At 30.2% G+C, this 27698-nt stretch overlaps 1 protein-coding gene across 3 annotated transcripts; it reads left to right on the forward strand.

The window, feature by feature from the left end:
* Window positions 1-27560, forward strand: LOC143071589 (ceramide transfer protein-like). Of its 3 annotated transcripts, none has more exons than XM_076245996.1 (14): window positions 1-385; window positions 9538-9654; window positions 11565-11672; window positions 12621-12753; window positions 13631-13741; window positions 15751-15905; window positions 16154-16255; window positions 16827-16916; window positions 18598-18663; window positions 19046-19213; window positions 19490-19553; window positions 20513-20712; window positions 21752-21875; window positions 26872-27560. In XM_076245996.1, the coding sequence occupies exons 1-14, from the start codon at window positions 128-130 to the stop codon at window positions 26997-26999; spliced, it is 1824 nt and encodes a 607-aa protein (XP_076102111.1). In that variant the 5' UTR covers window positions 1-127; the 3' UTR covers window positions 27000-27560. The 3 variants fall into 3 exon arrangements, with proteins under 3 accessions (XP_076102111.1, XP_076102109.1, XP_076102110.1); XM_076245994.1 differs by having other exon boundaries at window positions 2-385; window positions 9538-9672; XM_076245995.1 differs by having other exon boundaries at window positions 2-385; window positions 9538-9672; window positions 18604-18663.
* Window positions 27561-27698: the final 138 nt, after the last annotated feature.

Below are 27698 nucleotides of genomic sequence, written 5' to 3' on the forward strand. Positions count from 1 at the left end.
AGGGCGCTTGTAGAACCACTTCCTTCATGACATCATTATGGCGTCTGATTAGTCAAGTTACAACCCGTAACCACCTACAGCACATGAAGACCGGCTTAGAAATAAAGTTTTTGTTGGTTTTAAGAAAATGTCAGTTTCTACAGGAATGGTAGAAGAGAAGTTAGACCTTCTCAGCTTAACAGACGATGAAGAAAACGAAGATTCGGACTACGAACCTGGCTTACCCGAGTTGCAGGGTGTTCTGTCAAAGTGGACTAACTATTTACATGGTTGGCAAGACCGTTATATTGTGCTAAAAGAAGGAACTTTAAGTTATTATAAATCTGAAAATGATACCGCATTTGGTTGTAGAGGTGCTGTCAGTCTGTCAAAGGCTAATGTCACGGTAGGTTAATAAACTTCTTGATCACAAGACATGTTGTCATTTGCCGATTTGGTTTGTTTACATGACGAATACACAAAAATCTGAACTTTATTTTCATTTGGAGGTCTTTGACTTGTTCGACATACCAGATGCAAATCACTCATTAATGCACATGGTGCACAGGCTGAGAAATATGTGCAAGGGTTATTCAGTTTTGAAGCAGTTAAAAAAAAATCAGAGACATACATGTAGACTGTTATCCTTCTGACCCTGCTAAAAATTAAAAGTGGGTATAACCACAGGTGTTTGAAATCCTATCAATAAGGGGGTAAAAATATACCAAAGTCAACTATCTCTACTGTGATAGTCAACTTGGGTATATTTTTACCCCCTTATTGATAGGATTTCTAACTCCTGTGGTATAACTTATTAAATCCGTCACAATTTGGTATCGCACTTACTCTGGATACATGTGTTTGAAGTTACATTTATTACCAGATTACAGACAAATGTAAAAATTAAGAAAAGAGAAAGTACATTTGATCAAAACAAGATCATTTATAAAATTAAAGAGGCAAATTATTATATTAAAAATAAAATCATAAAATTGACAGTGGACTTTTTGGCTGCAATTCTTTGTTGCTTTACATGTATGTAAAGTTCCAATTTGTGTTCCTATTTCAAACTTTTTACCATTTTTCTGTTAATTGTTGCATTACAGATGTTCTTTTTAAGATGACAAGTTAGACCAAAAAAGATTAAACATGTTTATGCTATTATGTACTGATATAAATAGGATATTGTACATTGGTGTAGGTGCATTTACAAGGTTGGCAAAAAAGCGGTCAATACTAGTATTGACCATGCCAGTGGTAAATACCGGTAATTACCGGGAAATACTGGGAAATACCGGCAAATACTGGTCGATTGAAATTTTGAGTGGTCATTACTATAAAAACCACTCTCTACCTGGTCAATTATAATTACTTTTAAATAATTAAATATAGAAAGTGTTCAAATCATTTTTAGTGCCTTCAATTCTATTTCTTTTGTAAATTCAAACAGGGATCTATATTGATTAATAAATGTACGTGTACATATATGTACTTATAATATTATAGTAAAAGATGAAAACTTTTTGTCTCTGCTTCAAAATTTCTATTTCCAGCATGAAGAAGGTTTTGTCACACAGTTAAATAGACAGGAAATAATTTATTGTTTAAGGGAGTCTTCATATATCACTTTTATTACTTTCAACCCATGTACTGTCAACTTTTATTGGGGGCTGTTGTTTTAGTAATTAAATTTTCACACCTACCAATGCTAGGTGATAGCTATAGGTAAAAAGACACATGTAACTTCATTTACCTGTAGTTTTTTTTCCCTTAAATTTTGATTACCTGTTAAATCCTACATTTTGAATTAAAAATATATTGATTAATAAATGTTGAAATAATATATGTAATTTTTATACATATCTTAAGTATACAATATCTAATTCATAATAACTAAATTTTAAATCAGTAGGAATAAGTGTTATAAATGAATAAAACATATCAAATTCATTAATTTTATAAGCTGACACATGCATAAAGATTAAAGTTTAAGTATATTTGACTTTTTATCAAGTTTTTACTTCAATTAATAGTAAAAACAACCATGAAAATTTCAATCGACCAGTATTTGCCAGTATTGACCACTTCTGGAGTATTGTCCAGCGCGGTAAATACCGTTAAATACCACTGGTAAATACCGGGGGTGGTATTTACCGCCCAACCTTGTGCATTTACAACATCTAGACAATACTATTTTATTTTACAAACATTTTTTAGCTGGTTGCTATCATTATGACTTTAACTGTGCTTGTTCCAAAACGGCATTAAAAATTTTAGAAGTGTTTGGGTACATGTAGGTAGGGTTAGCGGAAACAAATGCATGTATTATTATTTTTGCCTTATACAATGTAACTAATAATTGATCATGATCAGCTATATTTTATAAATGATCAGTTTAATCTAAAAATTAAATACCACATTTGATTAAAGAAAATAATACTTTGCAGTTTGGGCTAGGCAAAGATCAGTCAGGGGTACTACTTGTACAAGTTTATTTTATTTACTTGAAGAAGTTAAAAAAAAATATACACATATAAGTAAATAAATAATGTTTGAATAATCTCCCCTTAATTTTCTAAAAATTTACTTGTATAAGTAAATTTTTCTTACAATCCCACAAAAATCCTCAAGTTTTTAGATGTAAAATCATGCCTTTAATGATTTTTCCCAGGTTTGCTCAAATTTTTTCATTTAAGTTCAATGTTTCATCTCATTAATTCATCAAAGAAACTGATTGAGGAAAGATCTTGTATATTTGGGCAAGGCAATCAAAAATTGCTCCTTTGGGGCTTGTAAAAGGGCAGTGTTATGAAGATAAAAGACAAGTGGGAGTTTCGTTGTCCATGAAATTACACTTAAATGATTAGTAAAGACATCTGTAAAGGGTACACAATTTAAAATTCTATAAGAGCAAAGAAATCTTAAGAATTCAAGAGAAGAAGAAAGGATGAATTTTTTACTTATACAAGTAAAAAATTGTGAATGCCAAAGGGACATAACTAAGCCAATTTTTTTTTACCTATACAAGTAAATAAAATTCACTTGTATAAGTATCCTACAAATTTACTTATATGTGTATATTTTTTTTTACTTCTTCAAGTAAATAAAATACACTTGTACAAGTAGTACCCCTGACTGAAGATATGATCAATCTTAATCAGCAAGAATATATTCTTAAAAAAATGAAATCTATTTTGTTGAACAAATATTTTATTTTAGTCCCTGAAGCTTATTTTTTTTGAAAATTTTAGTTAGATTCTGTTGACCTGTAGAGATGATTTTTACAGGCCTAAAAGCCATTTATAAATGTGTTTCATGTGCTTGGGCTGCTTGGTCTGTGGTTTAGTGTGAAGACTGCTATCAGCTGAAATATTGAAAATACTTTTAATATACTGCTGCATTACAGTGGTACATGTTTATTTATATAGAACATTTAATGCATGTATACATGTATGTACATGTATTTTGTTATTTTTTATACGACCGCAAAAATTTTAATTTTTTGGTCGTATATTGCTATCATGTTGGCGTCGTCGTCTGCGTCGTCGTCGTCGTTGTCCGAATACTTTTAGTTTTCGCACTCTAACTTTAGTAAAAGTGAATAGAAATCAATGAAATTTTAACACAAGGTTTATGACCACAAAAGGAAGGTTGGGATTGATTTTGGGAGTTTTGGTCCCAACATTTTAGGAATTAGGGGCCAAAAAGGGCCCAAATAAGCATTTTCTTGGTTTTCGCACTATAACTTTAGTTTAAGTTAATAGAAATCTATGAAATTTTGACACAAGGTTTATGACCACAAAAGGAAGGTTGGGATTGATTTTGGGAGTTTTGGTTCCAACAGTTTAGGAAATAAGGGCCAAAAAAGGGCCCAAATAAGCATTATTCTTGGTTTTCGCACAATAACTTTAGTATAAGTAAATAGAAATCAATGAAATTTTAACACAAGGTTTATGACCACAAAAGGAAGGTTGGGATTGATTTTTGGAGTTGAGGTCACAACAGTTTATGAATTAGGGGCCAAAAAGGGGCCCAAATAAGCATTATTTTTGGTTTTTGCACCATAACTTCAGTATAAGTAAATAGAAATTTATGAAATTTAAACACAAGGTTTATGACCATAAAAGGAAGGTTGGGTTTGATTTTGGGAGTTTTGGTCCTAACCGTTTAGGAATAAGGGGCCCAAAGGGTCCAAAATTGAACTTTGTGTGATTTCATCAAAAATTGAATAATTGGGGTTCTTTGATATGCCGAATCTAACTATGTATGTAGATTCTTAATTTTTGGTCCCGTTTTCAAATTGGTCTACATTAAGGTCCAAAGGGTCCAAAATTAAACTTAGTTTGATTTTAACAAAAATTGAATCCTTGGGGTTCTTTGATATGCTGAATTTAAAAATGTACTTAGATTTTTAATTATTGGCCTAGTTTTCAAGTTGGTCCAAATGGGGGTCCAAAATTAAACTTTGTTTGATTTCATCAAAAATTGAATAAATGGCTTTGATATGCCAAATCTAACTGTGTATGTAGATTCTTAATTTTTGGTCCAGTTTTCAAATTGGTCTACATTAAGGTCCAAAGGGTCCAAAATTAAACTAAGTTTGATTTTAACAAAAATTAAATTCTTGGGCTTATTTGATATATGCTTTATCTAAATATGTAATTTGATTTTTGATTATGGGCCCAGTTTTCAAGTTGGTCCAAATCAGGATTCCATATCAAGTATTGTGCAATAGCAAGAAATTTTCAATTGCACAGTATTGCACAATAGCAAGAAATATCTAATTGCACAATATTGTGCAATAGCAATTAATTTTCAATTGGAGTTATCTTTCTTTGTATAGAATAGTAGTTGATAATATATGTTGGAAATTTGCCAGACATGACTATGATGTCATTTTCTATTTTGATTTGCCAATAACTTTATGTAAATGACTTCATTGGAAATTTGCCAATATAAAATGTTGCTGATGAAGCTTTTTTTCCTTATCTTATCTAAAATGTTTTTAGATAATGTATGTTGGACATTTGCCAGACATGACTATGATGTCATTTTCTATTTTTATTTGCCAATAACTTTATGTAAATAACTTCATTGGAAATTTCCCAATATAAAATGTTGCTGATGAAGTTTTTTTTATTGTTTTATACAATAAACAATGTATATTCACTTTTACTACCAACCAATCTTTACCATTTAGTGATAACAAGCACTTTATTTTACATTTTAATATTTTATGATGTATTTAAAAGAGTAGTTATTGTTGCAAACTCCATTAGAAATTTGAATTGATATCAGTTTTGGAAAAAGGGAAACGGGGATGTGAAAAAAAAGGGGGGGGGGTTTAAATTTTTCTCATTTCAGATTTCATAAATAAAAAGAAAATTTCTTCAAACATTTTTTTGAGAGGATTAATATTCAACAGCATAGTGAATTGCTCAAAGGCTTTTTAAGTTCATTAGACCACATTCATTCTGTGTCAGAAACCTATGCTGTGTCATGATCAACTATTTAATTTTAGATTTAAAAAGTTTGAAGAAGAAATCTTAAATTGATTTGTAAAATCTTGACATTTGTTTTGTGTAATAAAAACCCACGTAATGTCAAAAATTTGATCACAATCCAAATTCAGAGCTGTATCACGCTTGAATGTTTTGTCCATACTTGCCCCAACTGTTCAGGGTTCGACCTCTGCGGTCGTATAAAGCTGCGCCCTGCGGAGCACCTGGTTTTTGTTTGAAATAATAATTGTTTGATTTCCTAATGCTGGATAGACATCGTCTTGCTACTAATTACTGAGAACTGAATAATTGTTGTCATGCATGTAAATTCTGCAGATATTAGTTATAAATACATGTACTTTGGATTTTTGGCCTAATATGGTGCTTTTTCATTTTCTTTTTTAAAAAAAAAATTTTCACCTAAAGTAACTGACTCAATTATGTTGCATGAACATCAACCAAAAGACTGCAGATGGAGAGTCCTTTAAGGGTAGTCTTGCTACATTTATATGTAGTATGTAACACTCCTATGAATCAACACAGCTTCAATAATGTGCATTGCCATTACCCATACCATATTTATATGTACATCTACATATATGTACATGTATATACATGTATCTTAATTTTATTAAGAAAAAAATAGATACATCAGTTAAAATGTTTGCCCTTTCTAACACTGCCCATTACATGTATCATGTATGTACATTAGATTTTTTAATGTCCAAAAGGGGTGTAACATAAATACATGTAGTTGATAAGGTTTGTTAATATCTGGTTCATGTGAGAAGCTGATCCTTCAATTCATTCATTATATAGTACATGTAAAAAAATTATATTGCTGTTAAACTGTATACATTTTGTCACATTAATAATTCATGTGTGATTTATTATATTAATATTTAATGGACAAATAACAGATATATTGGTGTCATTTTATATCAGCATTGTCAATTACAAGAAAATGATCACAGTAAATCCATCACAATAAAAAAAAAATATATACATGTACGTTTATTGTTATTGAAAAATGCAAACATGTTAAAAAATTTAAAGAACATCATACATGCATGTATACCATACATGTAGGTCATGTATGTAAATTAGGGTAAATGATAATTGTGAAACTTCATAGATCCTAATGATTTTTTTACATGATTAAAAATTGGAAATAATTATGTTTAAAGAAATATACATTTGTATATATAAAATTAAGAAAGTTTGATCATGTTACTTGTTGATATGTTGAACCTTTCCTAATTGTGTATATAATTTTCATTGTGTTGTTGAAAACCAAATTGTTCTGCAGATATTATGCTTATTAAGAGACATGGAGTTGCACCCATCTGTTTTGTCTGATCGACTGTTTGGTTTAAATAGGCTCTGCAAAAGTCAAGAAAGAAGCTTTACCATGTTTACAACAGCATGCTAATAAATGTAAAAAAATGTATGAAATTACTCAAGTTCAGTTAATGTTAAAACAACTCTTGATCATTCTTTAGTTTATATACTTGTTAGCAAAACACCTATCAAATAAAACTATGAACATGATAAATAGCACAAATAAAAATTTATACCCACTCAAAAATATTGTTAGCAGTTCAGTAAGTTTAAATTTAAAGACTTGATATATATACACTACATGAATCTATGTACATTTTGTGTTTTGAATCACATCCCACACAAATAAAGATAAAAGACAACATTACAACATTATGATTTAAGTATTAGATTCACCTTGAGAGTGTTAACCTGAAGGGGTGTTTCTTATTAACACCAAGATATATTATTGTCCGTGCAGAATGATATTTTTCAATAATTAAGAAGGGGTTCTTTCAGTGATTTGACCATATGACATGACAAAAGTATATAAGGGTAACAAATTTATTTAACAACTTTTTGGTGTAAATTCAGTAAAGTAAAATTGAGATCCTAATAGACCGATTATATAATCAAAATCTAAAAAGGTGCTAGTTTAAAGTCTATCAACAAATAGGTTTTATAAAAGATTTTCTTATTAATTGTGATATATAAATAAATTATTTTATTTTGTCACATGCAGATATACTTATAATATAAGTAAATCTTAATAGGATACAAGTTACATTGTTCAATTTATTGTAATGTCATTGAACTTGAGGTTAACCTCTTATCATTACAGATGTTTTTGTATCTGAGTCACAAGCGAGTTTGATAAGCAATTTTTTATCTCAATGAATTTGAATGTACATTCATTGTAATTTACCTTATGTTTGATTCAATGATTGATGGAAAACTATGATAGTATCTATTAGATTTTCTTAAGTTACACATACAATGAACCTACACACATATTTTCATCCTTTGATGATTTCACAAATTCTGTCAACAAATTGATTTACACAGGTTCTTAATTAATCACTGAAATTGTTATGTTGACAAGGGCCTTGTATTCCCTATATATACATGTATGTATATATATTATAATTTTGGCAATATTGACATTTAATGAAGTCATATTTAACCATTTTCATTGTATTTCCCTATGTCCATGTCTTTTATTATTTTTCTACACCAAGTTTCTCAAAATCCCAAATGGCAACCTGTGTGCTTGTGAGCTTGTAAAAAGTAAAATCACAAAATAATGAACATTGTAAAAGTTTGCACAAACTATATTTAATTTTGGCAATATTAATATCAACAACTATGTCAAAACTGTTTTGACTAGACAGTATGACTTCAAGCTTCAAAATCTTTGAAACATCTTCTTTGTGAATAAAGATAACATTGACAACAGAACAAACTTTACTAGATTATCAGTATTGATGAAAAAGATGTTGTAAAATGTCAGCCACTCAACACAGTATAAATGTTTGTACAAAAAATGTACCGGTACATGATTGCTCAAAAAGTGTTCATATTACACTCTGGAGTGTTATCTTTAAGGAGAAAACTCAATAACATATATAGATGCATATGATCTTATATTAGATTACATGCACTTGATAAGTTATTACATCTTGTACAAACAAAATAACATTTTAATCATTTAAAAATACATTTACATGCATGATATGATGACCATGTACACTGTACTTGATATGAATTTGTTTAAAGGAGTGAAGAAGGCAGTTCAAAATAGATTTTGCAATTATTTTGTTATCTCAATTGAAAAAAATAGCCAGTCTGAACTTTTAACAAATGGTTTGGTATAATTTAAGGGACTTTGATCATACATTTGTAGGTGGATTTATTAACATTTCAAATTTCCTCAAAAGCGTTGTCTTGTGAATCACATTTTACAAAATAATTTATGTTTTATTAGGCTTTTCATCTTACAATAGGTAAATATATTGTTTTAACCCACTCAAATTGTCTCATGCAGTATATGATGTCACGAAGTCATGGAAGTAACTGATGAAAATTGTAAAATTTAAACAAAGTTACATTGTTTACAAAAAGTTTAAGCGAAAAGTAGAAAATGTAGCTATATAGGATTGAAGTTTAATAATGTAAAAAAGAATGAACTTGTATTTTTTTTTACTGTATGATTGAAAAATCTGTCTTTTCAACCTAGTATTTTGGGGTATGCTTGAAAAATCTTTCTTTTGACCTAGTATTTTTGTATACATGTATGATTGACAAATCTTTTTTTGACCTAGTAGTTTTGTGTATGATTGACAAATCTTTCTTTTGACCTAGTATTTTTGTATATGATTGTCAAATCTTTCTTTTGACCTAGTAGTTTTGTATATGTTTGACAAATCTTTCTTTTAACCTATATATTATATAAAAAAGAAGATGTGGTATTATTGCCAATGAGACAACTCTCTCCGTAGTATTTCTTGTGTATGATTGACAAATCTTTTATTTGTAATGTGCTCATAATGGAACAAATAACACATTGTAACACACACCAGTACAAACTTTTACATTGATCTGTTTTGAGTAATAAATGACTGATGTTAGCTGTCTTGGAACAATCTGTATATAATACGTTAGAAAAGAAGTAGTATCTGTATACAATGATCATCTGTAATCATATGTTTATTTAGTCAAATTCTCTTTAATTTTTCAGCCTCACCAGTTTGATGAGTGTAGATTTGATGTTAGTGTAAATGATTGTATGTGGTACCTGAGAGCTGCCAGTGAAGATGACCGTAATCGATGGATCAGCGCTATTGAATTACATAGGGTATTTTGTAGTACTGAGGTATTATAATGGGGACTCCACTGTAAAAGGAAAACTGAACATAGATGTGCAACTAATATGCTTTGATTGTATAAAATTCACTTGTTTGTTTCCTGCAAGCAATCTTTTTTTTAAAAGAAGTAAATATTCTTTCCTATGTTCACATAAAAATTTCTGAAATTTTTACTTAGTGAATTAAAGCATATTAAGGGAAATATTATTAAGATCCAATAAGAACTTTTCTGTTGATTTTTAGGGGCATAAAGTTTTTCGGTTCATTTGTTCGTCCGTTTGTTTATCTGTTTGCCTCTCTTCAGGTTTAGGTTTTTGGTCAAAGTTGTTTTTGATAAACATGATAAAGTTGAAGTCCAGTCAACTTGAAACTTAGAACACATGTTACTTTTAATGCCAAATTAAAGTTTTGACCCCAATTTCAACTGATTGAGATATATAATAGTATTGAAGGTTGAAATGGAAATTTAGTGAGATAAAGAGATAATAAAGATTTATTATTTATGAAATTCTTCCCTGAGGACAATACATTAATCAAATCTCTAAAGGAAATCTTAAAATTGTATGCTTGTTATAAGTTTCGAATCAATTTTCATTTAAGTATAATGTTAATTGGTCTTTCAATTTGATGAAACAACAAAATTGATTCTTTGTTTACAGAATATTTAAATGTTTGTAGACAATAGACAATACTTTATCTATTAATAAACCTCAGACACATAGGTGTAAAAAAAGTATTTAACTGGACACCTTCTAAATATAATATATTGATTATTAAAATCTTATTTAAGACTTTTCAAAAATAAGGAAGTACAAATGAACCATTATTTTACCGAGGAAATGATTTTGAGTTCATAATATGGACTATTAGTTATTTTAAAATATGAGGCAATAAAAAAATTTCTTTAAAAGTGTAATCTGTTAATTAACAGACAAAACCATAACTTTGACTTTAATCCCCAAGATTTCTGCCTGTTGCTTCATATATGTATTATTTGATTTTCCTACTTCTTTGTATAATTGAAGATTAGGACATTTGGACAATTAACTGGTTGGTTAGTTATGTGAAATACCTCTAGTTTTAGACATAACAGGCTAATCTGTAAAGTAAAAGTATGCCAACAAAAACTAAGATTGTATATACGTAATAGGCTTTCATTTCATAGTCAAATGCTTTTTAAAATTGAAAATCATTCCCTTACAATTTAGTGTCTGTTCCTAATACACCAGTACTTATATATTTATATTCACATTTGTTTAGTTTTTTGTACAATTTGTAAATCAATTTATAATTAAGATATTGAAAGGATAGCAGGAATCACAAAAAAATAACTGACATTAAGGATTATGTTTTCCAAACTGTGCATCAATCTGTCCTTTCTAAGTAAAGAGCTGGTTAAACGTTGTTTAAGATGAAGCTGTGTTCTCATCAACTTGAAAACAGCACAATATAAGAAAAACCCTGTAAAAATCAGTAGGAAAGGACTTGACTTCTCAGATCAACATGAAGCACAACAAAACAAAAATTACTCAAATACCATTATAAGAATGCTTGTGTTAACTGAAAGCTAGTTCATAGACAATTTCAAGATAAACAATTAATACTTTCCCAGCTTCAAATATATATCAATGCCTGACTTAATAATTTACCAGTTATACAATTATTACTTTCATTGAAACAATATCAACCCTACAGTCAGGGCATATCAAATATGTCGTTTGAGTTGGAACAAATTGTTAACCTCTGAAAAACATTTAAATGTATTCTCAATAAACAGATGGATACAACATCATTTACAAATTTTGTGGCTTTTTATTATGTTTTTCATCTCATGGCATTTAGATTTCTTGAAATGTTATGTGAGATCATTTTGCAGTAAATTATGTCTTTTTTTCCCCAGCAAGCTGAATCTGGTTATGGTAGTGAGAACAATCTAAGAAGACATGGTTCCCTGCTGTCTTTACAATCTGGGACCAGTTTATCTACTTTATCAGCATCATCTTTTAAGGTATGTTTTTCAAAATTAAAACATTCTTGGTGTAAATGAAACAAAAAGTGGTATAAACATTACCACGACACCAACCCATGCCATCATCCCAATAAAGCAAAATGATTTCTTTACAATCACTACAAGAATATCAATGATCCAAACAAATAGTGAAAATCAAACAAAACCATCTTTAAAAAATGAAAATGTGTCCTGGAAGAGACACAAATGTTTTTGTTAATCCCTTATCAGCTTATCAGCTAACACAAAAATCTGGTTCAAGCTGTCAGTATATGAAAGAATGTATATATAAATACAGGGACATCTGGAGGTAAAAATACACACTTCATCAACAGTAGACTAGTTTTCATACTATATACTGTCAGAATTCTAGATATTTTGAAACTATAAAACTATGTATAAATTTTACAGTTACTTTGTATGCGATAAAAATATTCCCATTATTTATTTTGTTGAGAAACTTCCACATGATGAGAAACCAGGAAAAACAATTTATCATGGCTTATCTATGGCAATTCAAATATTCTTGTATTAAATTAGGTTTGATAGGAATAAGAAACCGACCACAGTCATGAAAGGGAAACACTGTCTAAAAGAGGTTAGGGAAAACATAGAAAACATTTAAAATATAACTAGTGTAAAATGGAAAATTCACTGAATGTTTTTATATTGTTAATTGAAGAGCTCTTCAAGGGAGATATTTCCACTAATTTCACAATCACTTGAAGCGCAGAAAAATATCCACAGCATGAAAAGTTTGTTCAAGATAACAACAAAATTGATGAAGGCGCACTTACATGACTTATTGTTTGAAAATCTAATGTTAACTGAAGCCAAATGATAAAACATACAAATCCCCAAAATAATAAACTGCATAAATATATCCACTTTTACTGTACACAACTTGTAATCATTTGTTTCTAGAATCTTTTATACCTTATTTTGCAGCGAGGAAGAGGTTTAAAAGAAAAATTGGCTGAAATGGAAACGTTCCGTGATATTCTTTGTCGACAGATAGACACTTTACAGAGTTACTTTGATACTTGTGCATCTGCAGTGACACATAATGTTGTACATGACTGTAAATATCTTTGGAATTACACGTGTTAGAAATGGAAATGTTCCATATGTGTTTTTAATTCAAGCAAATTCAATTCAATGCAAATATGATTCCAGGCATTTAGATGTGATAACTGCATAGGACGTTAAATATGTGTATTAATTTTACATATGGATAAGAAGTGTTAAAAACAAATGATTAAAATTTCACCCAACATTCATATATTAATTCACGTGAATAGATAAACAGAAATATATATATAATTTTAGCCAATTTCATATGACTGCCATTATAGTAAATATATAACTAAAAAGAGTGGTGTAAGTTATAAAAAAATAATCATGTTTGGAAAACATAAAAATACTAAGATTTCCCTTTAAAATAGAATGGGAGTAATATATGAGGGAAAAAGATGCCTTGCTATTCTTTTACAAAAATGTATAGTAATGTTTAAAATTATTGTTACCTTCTCAATAGTATATTAAATGTTTGTGATGTGTAAAAGTGATATGATATAAAAGCATCTCAGCATTAAAGACAAAAAATCTTCTACCTATTATCATTAACATGAACTTTGAATTTTTCAATATGCTGAATTAACCTACAAATTTTCACATATTCCTCAAATACTAATGAACAGAACAACTTCATATTTCATATTTAACAATGGTGAGTTGTAATGAGTGTGAGCTGTCAGAATCTGTCTGTTTCCTATATTTTAAAATTACAAGTAGGGGTATGCAAGCATGACAAGTTGACAACACATGCATTCTTGTTTAAAAAAAAAAAAAAACACTTGTAAATTATTGTATGATGTGTTTAAATTAGAAAGAAATACAAAACAAAGTATAATTTAATAGTGTAACGATGTAAAATTTAATTTTTTATACATTTATAGTATCAGAAGAAGACATTGGTGATCCAGATGACATTAGTGACACTTCCTCTGAACATCCACCTAGCCATCATCATCCACATCATTTTAACGGACCAACAGGCACAGATTTAGGTAAGATAACTTTATCAACTAAGTAAGTATTAACATTATTTACACAGATCAAAGTAAAAGTTACCGTAAAAATCGTTAAATAAGCCGCAGGTTTTTTTCTCTGTCTTTGTCCCTGCGTGTTATACTCGGGTGCGTGTTATGTATGTATTATTTTCTGTTTTCAGGACGACCGTGAAAAAAAAAATATATCTGGATTTGTTTTCTGGAGACAGTCAGATTGTCAAGTGCTTGCAGTGACTTGATAAATTGTTAATGTGGCATATTTTGTTATGAATAAATAAATATATTTACTTTATCGTTTGTTTTTTATTTAATTCAATCATTGTTGGTTTACAGGAAGTTGATAACCATGTGTTAGTGTTCATTTCATAAACAAAGAAAGATAACTGTGTCCATACAGGATATTAATTGTGTATTTATCATAAATACGTAGTTGTTAGTTGATTTAATGTGTTTTAATATAAAATTTTCTAATGAAATAATAAAGAAAGTGATTGTGTGTCTTGACAATATTCCAAGTTTCTTTTAATGACGATGCATGTGCTTAAATCGACACTTTAAAGTGTTTCATAAACAAAGAGAGATAATCGTGTTTGAAAAGAGGTACCATACAGGATATAATATTGAGGAGTAACTGTTTGTCGTTTTATTGTGTTTCAAAATGAAATATCTTTACGAAATATTATTGGATGTTTAAATAAAAAAAAAAAGAATACTAATTTTTATAATTTAATCTGTTAAGACATTTATTTATTGCCATCTTTTTTGAATTCCCCTTTTCATGGCTCATATCACTTTCATTTAAAAATAGACAATGACTTGCAAAAAGTAAATGGTTTTGTATGTGGTATTTATCCAAATTAAAATTGAAAAATGTTTGTTACTTTCAGAACTTCAACTTTTATTTTATAGACAACAATAAAATTCTTAAGATTGATTTAATTAATTTTTTTCTGACTTATCGGTGAACAGTTTTCACACGTGGGTACAGGTAAGTAGGTCATAATCAAGGTAAACAATGGCAGTTTTATGGCTTGGGTGACCTTTCATGCATACATTTTTAAGATTAATTAAAATCCATAATGCCAATTCAAACAATAAAGAAGCAATCAATACCATACTAATTTTAATCAAAACAACAAGGTTCAATGGACACCCAAGCTGTCAACACATGGCCATTGTTGACAAAAAACAACAAACGAAACTGGCATAATTAAAACAATGAGAAAAGTATAATTATTTTATTAAGATTTTTTATTTTAATATGACACAAATAAATATATTCAAAAATACTCTCAACTTTCTCACCAATCTGAAAGTAGAAATGAAACAAATTACGGTGTGAGTTGCAAAAGGAGGAAATATTCATGACACTATAAGGTCAGTAGAATAAATGTACGTTTTCTTCAGGGTGCGCTTAATATTCAGGTGCGTTTTATGTAAGGACAAAAACAATCTTCCCCCCTAAAAACGGCCGTGCGGCTTATAAAACGATGCGCTTTAAATTCGGGAATATACGGTAGTTAAAGTTTAACTATCAGCATTGTTTAAATGGACCAAAATCATGAACATTCAAAGCTGCAGATTAATGCAAGATTATGGTCTACCTAGCCATCATCCCCAACATCTTAAGTAATAATATGCAGATGTCATCAAGAGTGGTTCAGATATTTTCAGAAAACTTTAATCATCAACAACTTTTTTTCAACAACAGTTTTTAAAGATTTTATAATTTCATGCATAACTTCTGTTAAAAAAAAATCAAAATTGATAGAACATTGAAGGATTACACTTTCAAGCATGTTAAACATTGATAAATGTTCACTGGTATATTAGAAGAAAACAGGAACATACTTGAAAAAAGAAAGTAGAAGCTTTATATGATTATGAAAAAAGGAGATGTTTAGTTTTACAGAAATGAGACACCAACCCACAACATATAAAAACCAATAAAAAGAACTTGTGAAGAATTATAGTTAAATTAATTAATTGTATTGATTTTATTTCAGCTTCCATATTACAGCAGCATGGAGGCCATTCTGTGGATTTTAAAGGAGAAGCCTTCACATTTAAAGCCACGACGGCTGGAATCATCGCTACTTTATCTCACTGTATTGATCTCATGGGACAGAGAGAGGAGGCGTGGAAGAAAAAACTAGACAAGGCAAGTAAAGGGTAGAAAGGTTATATTATATAAGTTGGTACTTGAATACATCAGTTTGTGAAGTATTCATTTATAGGTTAACTGCTATTTAAACAACAGATTATGAGACTTTTACTTAACATCAAAACTGCTTAAACTAACAGTGCATTTACCTGCAATTTACATAGCAATTACCTGGTATTATTACTAGCGTGACTTGTACTTGTGCTTGCAATATAAAATAATTAGCAATTTGTATTATATAACAGGAAAATGAAAGACGGAAAAAGACTGAAGAAAAATTTAAAGAACTCTCAGCTGAACAAATGAAACAGCCACCAAGACTTGTAATAGGGGGACCAGATTTTGAAGTAAGTATTGTTTTACCAAACAAAGAGAAGAGAGATAATCCATGATATTTCATTTTACTCAAATGCTCTGAAAATACTATTTCAAATAAGTTAATACAACCTGCAAATATTGTTTTCGAAATACATCTGCAGGTTAGCTGCCTATTTGAAAACTATTTGTTTTGTTCAATATCCGTAAAACTTTGTAGAAAAAGTGATCAAGATATTAAGACATTACCACATATATATATTTTATATGTATTCACAGGAATTATGCCCCTTTGAACCCAACATTTTAATTTTCTTGAACTGACCTTGCCATGACGTTCTTCTACATAGATTATTGTAATTTCCAAATAAGCACTACAATACTGCATTGCAACCCTTCTTACATTGTTTTATTGTATACATTTCAACAAAGTATACTTATATTATTTGATAGTCTTTTAGTACAATATTAAATGATAATATAAATAGATGCATGCGAGTAGGATATTCTTGTTTATAGGAATTTTAACCTGAATTGTGGATATAAGTCTAGCATATTTGTCAACTCTATATATAGGTATAAATATATTGTCATCAATTTTAGGAAGGACCACACTGTCAGATAAAAGAAGATGAATTTTATGATGCTGTTGATGCAAGTCTTGATAAACTAGAACAGAAGGATGACGAGAAGGTACACTAGTTGTACTGTTTATAGATTACAAAACTTGTATAATATAATCTGATACAATAAGCAATTTAATTTACAGATTTTATACGATCGCAAAAACATTTTTGCGTCTTATAATGGTATCATGTCGTCGTCTGCTTTGTCCAAAGAGGCATTTAGTTTCCAGGCAATAACTTTTTATTTAGTGAATGGATCTCTATAAATTTTTACCAGAAGGTTAAATACCACTAAAGAAAGGTTGGGATTGATTTTGGGGGTTATGATCACAATAGTTTAGGAATTAGGGGGCCAACATAAGCATTTTTGTACTTTTCAAACAATAACTTGTGTCTAAGTGTATGAATCTCTCTGAAATTATACCACAAGTTTCCATACCATGAAGAGATGGTTAGTTATGACTTTGGGAGGTTATGGCTCAAAATGTTTGAGAATTATGGGGCCAAAAAAGATGAAATTAGGGGCAAAGAAAAGGGAAAAACTAGGTTTTCCTGACAATAATTTTAGATTAAACGAATTTATCACTATAAATTTTTATCAGAAGGTTCAATACCATTAAAGGAAGGTTGGGATTTATTTTTGGGGTTACGGTCCTAATAGTTTAGGAATTATAAAAAAGGGGGCCAAAAATAAACATTTTTGTAGTTTTCAAACAATAGCTTGTGTTTAAGTGGATGAATCTCTCTGAAATTATACCACCAGTTTCCATACCATGATGGGATAGTTAGTAATGACTTTGGGGGTTATTGCTCAAAATGTTTTGGAATTAGGGCAAAAAAGGTTTTTCTGGTCAATGGACAATTAAGACAATTTAAAAGCAGTACAAGGGAGGTAATTAAAAAACAGTTAAACAATGTTTAGTATGTTTGGATTTACCTCCCTTACATTACTTGTAAAATAATGTATAAAGAAATGTTAGGTTTTGGACTGAAAAAAAAGGGGAATGGTAGTAGTTTTTCTAAAAAAAAATCCAAGTTTCTCAAATTCCAAATATTTGAAAAAGTTGGAGAAGAAACCTTTAATTTCACAATATTGCATAATAGATTTGTAAGATTTTGACATTTGTTTTGTGTAAGAAACTCATATTATGTCAAGAATTTTATCACAATCCAAATTCAGAGCTGTATCAAGCTTGAATGTTGTGTCCATACTTGCCCCAACTGTTCAGGGTTTGACCTCTGCGGTCGTACAAAGCTGCACCCTGCGGAGCACCTAGTAAGTTGCTATTTTTGGTTGTAAATAATGCTGTAAATCATGTATATTTAAGAATATGCAGGAAAAAAAAGATTACCAAGTCTGAATCGAATAAGTTTTTAGAAAACTATCCATTTAAATTTTTTTACTTGATTCTGTTATTTTGGTTTGTTCAAGGTTCTGTCAGTCTACAGTTAGGTGATTGATTGTCTTATATTAAATAATTTAATTATAGAGTAATTTCTTTTTATTATATTTTCAAATAAAATTAGAGTTTCTAAAATTTTATCTAAAAAAGCAATCTCTGACATTGATAACATAATTACTATTATTAGTAATTAAAACTGAATTTGCAGGAAAATTCTTGTATTTGTTTTAATCTCTCTACAAAACACAAAAAATCATTTATTACTGTTTCATACTTATTACTAACAAGTTATGGATTGCATTGAACTTTTGTCATCTTATTTTAGACATTGTTGATATTTTGAAGGTACAGATAGGACAGGTCAGTCAACCAAAGATGTTATTAGCTCCGAGTCACAGATTATATGATGAGGTATGTACCAATATTGAAAAAGGAAATCAAAGGCAAAAGTTTATAAAAAATCTATTTCTGGGTTTTCAACTGTTATAAAGTTGATTAAAAATATTTATTTTTCAGTTGTAAATGAATTTTCATTTAAAAAAAAAGGTACATGTTTAAAGTGAGGTAATAGTCACATTGCCTGAATATTTTCAAGTTTAATGTAATAGCTTTTTTAAAAACAGTAGCAAATCTTACAAAAGTATCTTATTAAGAAACCTGAATGTATCATTTTTAGCTTGATGCTGGAAATTAAGGACATTATTATTACACATTATTTCTTCAGCTGACTCAGTAAACCATAGATAACAAATCATTAAGTCCTGACTATTATATATTTCTTGGTATTCTTCAGATTAATAAGATAACAAATGAACATATAGCTAGAATGTCTGACCAATCATCAGATGGAGACAGTCTATGGAGATGTATAGCTGAGGACGGAGAACTCAAAGTATATACCAGAGAAATAGAAATAGATGGTGTAGTGTGTGATCCACTGAAGGCTTGTCATACTGTTAAGGTATGTTGGTAAAAAGAAAGGATACGCTCATTAAACTAATCTGTAAATAGACTAAGCTGTTAAATGGAGTTTATCTTAAGAATGTTGAGTGTACAGTCAATGTTAACTCTCATGTGTAACTATATAGTTAAAATTTAATTAGTCTCTGTAAAGACACAAGTCCTACTTTTTAAAAGTTACTCAAACAAACAGAAAATGTAAACCCCCTTTGATCAAATCCTGTACAGTGTACCTTATACACCCATCAATGTTTATAATCCTGGTTGTTTATTTCAGGGATTTACTGGTCATGAAGTGTGTCACCATTTCTGGGACATTGATGTCAAGATGCACTGGGATTGTAAGTTTATATTACAAAGAACTAGCTACTGTAAAGAACACAATATATTTTATTTAAACATTCACTGTTTTATCAGTTGTCTATATACTTGACAATAATAGGTAATATTTTGAAAAATATGTAAATTACACACATCATAGTGTGAAAAATGTTTGAACTCTTTTTTTGCGAACTTTTGGTATTATTTATATAGCATACCTGATGAAGGTTTTTCTGGAAAAATGTCCTGCACACACAAATTATATCCTCTGTTTCTACAGGTTTAGACACTAGACAATTAGAATAGGCCATTAACTTGGAATGTAAACTTTCTACTTGTTATCACTTGGCGTCCGTCGTCCGTCTCTGTCATTGTTAACTTTTACAAAAATCTTCTCCTTTGAAACTACTGGGCCAAATTTAACCAAACTTGGCCACAATTATCGTTAGGGTACCTGTTTAAAAAATTGTGTCCGCTGACCCGGCCAACCAACCAAGATGGCTGCCATGGCTAAAAATAGAACATAGGGGTAAAATGTAGATTTTGGCTTATAACTCTGAAACCAAAGCATTTACAGCAAATCTGACATGGGTTAAATTGTTTATCAAGTCAAGATCTATCTGCCCTGAAATTTTCAGATGAATCAGATTCACAAAATTTTACAAAATATTTTCCTCTGTTTCTAAAGGGCCAAGTTTATTATAGATAGAGAAAATTGTAAGTAGCAAGAATGTTCAGTAAAGTAAGATCTACAAACCCAATTTTGTCATGAATCCATCTGTGTCCTTCATAGACCAAGGTGAGCGACACAGGCTCTTTAGAGGCTCTAGTTAAGATTCTTAAAGTATTTTGGCCAATAAATTAAATAAAACAAATCTTAATTTGAAAGACTCAAACATTATTAGCAGAAGAACAAAATAACTTATGGTATGAATGTAGGGACACATGGAGTTAACTTTTGACCATTTTACTTTTACAGTAACCTTAGACTCAACTGTAGCAGTAGAATGGCCTTCAGAAGATACAGTCATTTTACACAATGTTATTAAACGGGTGTGGCCAGCCTCACAAAGAGATGCATTATTCTGGTCCCATAAACGACATTTACCTGGACAAACAGATGAAACACCAGATAGATGGATAGTTGTTAATTACAGTACAAAACATCCTAAAATATCTGTACGTCTAACACATACTATAGTACATTCTAGAATAATATACAATACAGTACATTCTAAAATATCTTTTAGTCCAATATACATTACAACACATTCTAATTTACCTGTCATATCATATACAGTTCAACACATATTTAGATACCTAAGTTCGTTTATACAGTACAACACATTCTTATTTACCTGTCATATCATATACAGTTCAATACATATTTAGATACCTAAGTTCGTTTATACAGTACAACACATTCTTATTTACCTGTCATATCATATACAGTTCAATACATATTTAGATACCTAAGTTCGTTTATACAGTACAACACATTCTTATTTACCTGTCATATCATATACAGTTCAACACATATTTAGATACCTAAGTTCGTTTATACAGTACAACACATTCTAATTTACCTGTCATATCATATACAGTTCAACACATATTTAGATACCTAAGTTCATTTATACAGTACAACACATTCTAAAGTACCTGTAAGAACCATATACTGTAAAACACATACTGAAACACCAATAATTGATCTTGAGACAGAACATTAAGTAATTGTCATTTTTAGGTTCTCACTGCACTTTAATAAGATGCACCCACTGCCATAAATTAGGTACTAATTCAGACAGTTGCTTGTGGTCAATTAAGATCTGTTTAATCTATTTTCAGACTGTTCAGTAGATTTTATTTTCCTGTGCAAAACTATAAATAAATTACCAGTTTGTAAATAAGAACAGTGCTTAATTGACTGCAAGTAAAATATCTGAATCTGTAAAAGACAATATTCAACATATTTCTACTAAATACAAAAAAATACGTCAACAAGGCTTCAAAGGACATGTTGGTTGCAAATTTTGAATTTTCAAATATTTTAAAGAACAACAGTGTTTGTTGTACAATCTTAATATCACCATTTGCTACCTATTAGAATATTTTACTGTAGCCTTGCAGTGATGATGTGAACCAAAGAAAATATCATTTAACTTTTGCCTGGATGTGCATATATGTATAACTTCTTCATTTTCCTTTCTATTTTTAGGATGGAAAATATGTGCGAGTTACAATGAATGTTGGAATGATTTGTCAAACCATTATTGAGCCACCGTCAGAAGGGGAGATAACCAGAGATAATATTACATGTAAAATAAGTTACACAGCTGATGGTTAGTATAATTGTAATGTTTCAGCAACATACGCTATAATTTTTTTTCTAGTTTTATTTTGTTCTTTTAGTTATTACACGACCATTTCTGCAGTCATATATTGGTATCACGTCATCATGGGCGTCTCCAGACAATAACTTTAGTTTAAGTGAATGGATCTCTATGAAATTTAAACACTTAGTTTGAAACCAAAAGAAAGTTTGAGATTGATTCTCAGTTCAGGAATTATAGGTTGCACTTTGTAAATACAGCTGTTTCTCAAAACACGCCTCTTTTGGGGAGTAATTGAATATTCATAGAAAATTGATTTTGTTTACATACTGGTTCCCAGTTATACTCTCTGTGTTCCATATCGCAGAGACAGAACTTGGGAATGTTACCAGTAAATAAACACGTGCATATTGTTTACATTGAAATCTGTGGTAACCTTTCATTCGAGGTAGGGGTAGTTAAGAAAATTAGTGTAAGTTTAAACTCTGAGAAGTTCAGGGCATATAAACGTTGAAAATATGCCGCACAGCCCTATATTTTGACCTTTGAAAAAAATTGTGGTGCATATGAACTTTCAATTCTAGGATAAGATTTTTTTCAAAACTTCATAGTAAAAGTGGTACAGTTTTAGCCGTAAAAGAAGTTCCTATGGGAAATTGCATTGTCAATATTTACAGAAATGCAACCTATAGGGTCAAAAATTACTTTGTATAAATTGAAATTTCTTGACCAATTTCAATGGGATTTTATTCTTGAATTCTTGGTGTTCTTTAATATGCTGAATCTAACCATGTATTATTTTTTTTTAATAATTGGGCCCCGTTTTTAAATTGGTCCACATTGAGGTCCAAAGGGTCTAAAATTAAACTTTGTTTGATTTCATCAAAAATTGAATTATTATGGTTTTTGATATGCCGAATCTAGCCAGGTATTAAGATATTTAATTTTTATACCCCCGCTTTAAAAAAGGGGGGTATACTGTTTTACCTCTGTCTGTCCTTCTGTCAGTCCGTCCTTCCGTCAGTCAGTCCGTCTGTCCCATGAATATTTTTCGTCGCATTTTTCTCAGGAACTACAATACAAGGATTTCTGAAATTTGGTTTCAGGGTTTATGTAAGTCAGCTATACCGTGTGATGCGTTTTCAGATTGATCACTCGACAACTTCCTGTTTTCCGAACACTTGTATGATTTTACACATGATAGCCAAGTTGAAAATTTTCGTCACATTTTTCTCAGGAACTACAATACAAGGATTTCTGAAATTTGGTTTCAGGATTTATATAAGTCAGCTATACCGTGTGATGCGTTTTCAGATTCATCACTCGACAACCTGTTTACCGAACACTTGCATATTTTTACACTATTAATATTATCCACTTGCGGCGGGGGTATCATCAGTGAGCAGTAGCTCGCAGTTTCACTTGTTTGTCCTGTTTCAAATTGGTCTACATTAAGGTCCAAAGGGTCCAAAATTAAACTTTAGTTTGATTTTAACAAAAATTAAATTCATGGAGTTTTTTGATATGCTGAATCCAAACATGTATTTAGATATACGACCGCAAAAATTTAAAATGTTTTGGTCGTATATTGGTATGTCGTCGTCTGAATACTTTTAGTTTTCGCACTCTAACTTAAGTAAAAGTGAATAGAAATCTATGAAATTTTAACACAAGGTTTATGACCACAAAAGGAAGGTTTGGATTGATTTTGGGAGTTTTGGTCCCAATATTTTAGGAAATAGGGGCCAAAAAGGGCCCAAATAAGCATTTTCTTGGTTTTCGGACTATAACTTTAGTTTAAGTAAATAGAAATCTCTGAAATTTTAACACAAAGTTTATGACCACAAAAGGAAGGTTAAGATTGATTTTGGGATGTTTGGTTCCAACAGTTTAGGAATTAGGGGCCAAAAAAGGGCCCAAATAAGCATTATTCTTGGTTTTCGCACAATAACTTTAGTATAAGTAAATAGAAATCAATGAAATGTAAACACAAGGTTTATGACCACAAAAGGAAGGTTGGGATTGATTTTGGGAGTTGAGGTCCCAACAGTTTAGGAATTAGGGGCCAAAAAGGGACCCAAATAAGCATTATTCTTAGTTTTCGCACCATAACTTTAGTATTAGTATATAGAAATCTATGAAATTTAAACACAAGTTTATGACTATAAAAGGAAAGTTGGGATTGATTTTGGGAGTTTTGGTCCCAACAGTTTAGGAATAAGGGGCCCAAAGGGTCCAAAATTAAACTTTGTTTGATTTCATCAAAAATTGAATAATTGGGGTTCTTTGATATGCCGAATCTAACTGTGTATGTAGATTCTTAATTTTTGGTCCCATTTTCAAATTGGTCTACATTAAGGTCCAAAGGGTCCAAAATTAAACTAAGTTTGATTTTAACAAAAATTGAATCCTTTGGGTTCTTTGATATGCTGAATATAAAAATGTACTTAGATTTTTGATTATTGGTCCAGTTTTCAAGTTGGTCCAAATCGGGGTCCAAAATTAAACTTTGTTTGATTTCATCAAAAATTGAATAAATGGGGTTCTTTGATATGCCAAATCTAACTGTGTATGTAGATTCTTAATTTTTGGTCCCGATTTAAACTAAGTTTGATTTTAACAAAAAATGAATTCTTGGGCTTCTTTGATATGCTGAATCTAAACATGTACTTAGATTTTTGATTATGGACCCAGTTTTCAAGTTGGTTCAAATCAGGATCCAAAATTATTATATTAAGTATTGTGCAATAGCAAGAAATTTTCAATTGCACAGTATTCAGCAATAGCAAGAAATCTTCAATTGCACAGTATTGTGCAATAGCAAGAAATTTTCAATCGCACAGTATTGCGCAATAGCAAGAAATCTTCAATTGCACAGTATTGTGCAATAGCAAATATTTTCAATTGCACAATATTGCGCAATAGCAAGAAATATCTAATTGCACAATATTGTACAATAGCAAGAAATTTTCAATTGGAATCTTTGTTCAGAATAGTAGTTGAATCAACTTAAATCATTGTTTTATACAATATACAATGTATATTCACTTTTACTACCAACCAATCTTTACCATTCAGTGATAACAAGCACTTTATTTTACATTTTAATATTTTATGATGTATTTAAGAGTAGTTATTGTTGCAAACTCCATTAGAAATTTGAATTGATATCAGTTTTGGAAAAAGGGAAAGGGGGATGTGAAAAAAAAATGGGGGGGGGGGGGTTAAATTTTTCTCATTTCAGATTTCATAAATAAAAAGAAAATTTCTTCAAACATTTTTTTAGAGGATTAATATTCAACAGCATAGTGAACTGCTCAAAGGCAAAAAAAAATATTTTAAGTTCATTAGACCACATTCATTCTGTGTCAGAAACCTATGCTGTGTCAACTATTTAATTTTAGATTTAAATAAGTTTGAAGAAGAAATCTTTAATTGATTTGTAAAATCTTGACATTTGTTTTGTGTAAAAAACCCATATAATGTCAAAAATTTGATCACAATCCAAATTCAGAGCTGTATCACGCTTTGTCCATACTTGCCCCAACTGTTCAGGTTTCGACCTCTGCGGTCGTATAAAGCTGCGCCCTGCGAAGCACCTGGTTGAATATGGGCCCACTTTTCAAGTCGGTCCAAATCGAGGTCCAAAATTAAACTTTGTTTGATTTCAACAAAAAGGAATATATGGTTGGCATAAATTTTGGGGGTTATGGTCCCAACAATTTAGGATTTAGGGGCAAACAAAGGGGCCCAAATAAGCATTATTGTAGTTTCTGTACAATTAACTTGTGTTTAAGTGTATGAATCTCTCTGAAATTATACCACAAGTTTCCAAACCACAAAGGAATGGTTAGGATCAACTTTGGGGGGAGGGGAGGGGTTGTGGCTTAAACCATTTAGTAATTAGGGGCAAAAAGGGGGAAAACTAGATTTTTCTGGTTAATAAACAATTAAGACAATTTAAAAGCAGTGTAAGGGAGGTAACTCAAATACATTTAAAATACAATGTTGTGTATGTTTGGATTTAACTGCCTTATACTACTTGTCAATTATGTATAAAAAATGTCAGGTTTTGGACTATTTGCAAAAAAAGGGGGGGTCAATAGGCAACAGCATAATGAATTGCACAAAAGCAAAAAAATATATAAATTCAAATCATATAACCAGTTCTAAGGTCTTTGACTACAGTTATTCTGTGTCAGAAACCTATTATGTGTCAAATATTCAATTACAATCCAAATTCAGACCTGTATCTGTTTGTCCCAACTATTCAGGGTTGACCTCTGTGGTCGTATCCAGCTGGGCTAGGCGAAGCAATTTATTGGATTTTAAGCCCTGTTTTTAAATTGGTTCACATTAAAGGGCAAAAGGGTCCAAAATTAAACTTTTGTTTTGTTTGATTTCATCAAAAATTGAATCATATTGGGATTCTTTGATATGCCAAATCTAACCATGTATTTAGATTTTGGATATTTGATCATAAAAGCTAAATGTCCAATTTAAAATTTTTAAGTTCTTAGACCACATTCATTCTGTGTCAGAAACCTATGCTGTGTCCAATATTTAATCCCAATCCAACTTCAAAGCTGTATCAAGCTTGAATGTTGTGTGCATACATGCCCCAACTGTTCAGGGTTCAACCTCTGCGGTCATATCAAGCTGCACCCTGTGGAGAATTTTATTTGAAATATGTCCTGTAGAAAAAAATGTTGTTTAGGTGATAGAAAGATGAATACACACACAAGATCATTGATAGATTATGGTTGATATTTTGAATGAGATGGTGTTTCTCAGCTATATTTGGAGGATAAATTTAAAAGTACCTTCAGTCTGACAATAAAAGACATTTATTTATTGCAAAGTTAGAAAATAATATAACTATTATGATGTTATTTTGTAAGACATTTGAAAGAACCTTTTATTTTAGAATAAAAGACATTTCTTTGTTGTGTAGTTGAAACGCTTTAAATTATATGGCTTATCATGATGTTAATTTGTTTTACAGTAAATCCAGGTGGCTGGGTACCGTCTTCTGTATTAAGAGCAGTATACAAGAGAGAATATCCAAGATTTCTAAAGACATTCACAGAATATGTAAAGAAAGCAACAGCTAATAAGCCTATCATGTTCTAACTCCACTACACCTTCATGTTTGGTGCCTTTTTAGAGAATATATTTTTATGGACAATGTCTAAACTTTATCAATGAAACAAATTGTTAATCTTAAAATGGAGTTATCATCATTCATGAACTTTATGTATTATTTTCCCTGGTAGAAATCCTTAAATTTTAGATACATAGTAATGTATTTTTGCTTTAAAACAATTCCTTATGTTTCCTGGTTAAACATTTTAGTTGTTGGATATATGATTTGATAATGACATGATTTGTTGTTCATTTCCAATCATTAAATATTTTAGTTTGGATAGATTGTTGAAATGTATGGCATGTTGGTGCAATTTTTTATACAGCCTGGTATATATGTTGATAATCAAGCTATTTACTTAAATCATAGTAAAACAATCGTTGTAAGACAAAAGTTTGTAACTCCTGGTTTTACAGTAGAGAAATATGTTGCGTTAAAAAGTCTTATTGAATATTATGAAACTACTAATTTTTATGAATTCTAGATTTTAGATTCAGTTTACTTAAGAAATTCATAGAACAGAAAAGAATAAATTGTTTCTATTTTAAGGTAAATATTGAATTGTGTTGAATTTTTCAGCCATATATTCTACTTATAGGGTTTATTATTAAATATTTAAGGAATATGAAGGCAGATAACAACAAAACATTAGAAAAAAAATGTAATGATATTCAACAGCTAAAGTA

The sequence above is a fragment of the Mytilus galloprovincialis genome, chromosome 4 (assembly GCF_965363235.1).
Source record: "Mytilus galloprovincialis chromosome 4, xbMytGall1.hap1.1, whole genome shotgun sequence".
NCBI classification, from domain to species: domain Eukaryota; kingdom Metazoa; phylum Mollusca; class Bivalvia; order Mytilida; family Mytilidae; genus Mytilus; species Mytilus galloprovincialis.

Bases quoted from the DNA above. Each gene is read 5' to 3' on its own strand.
- LOC143071589 (XM_076245994.1), top strand. From the start codon at position 128: ATGTCAGTTTCTACAGGAATGGTAGAAGAGAAGTTAGACCTTCTCAGC. The intron at 16,256-16,826 runs GTAAGTATTGTT...CATCAATTTTAG, and splicing joins TAGGGGGACCAGATTTTGAA to GAAGGACCACACTGTCAGAT. The intron at 18,664-19,045 runs GTATGTACCAAT...GGTATTCTTCAG, and splicing joins GTCACAGATTATATGATGAG to ATTAATAAGATAACAAATGA.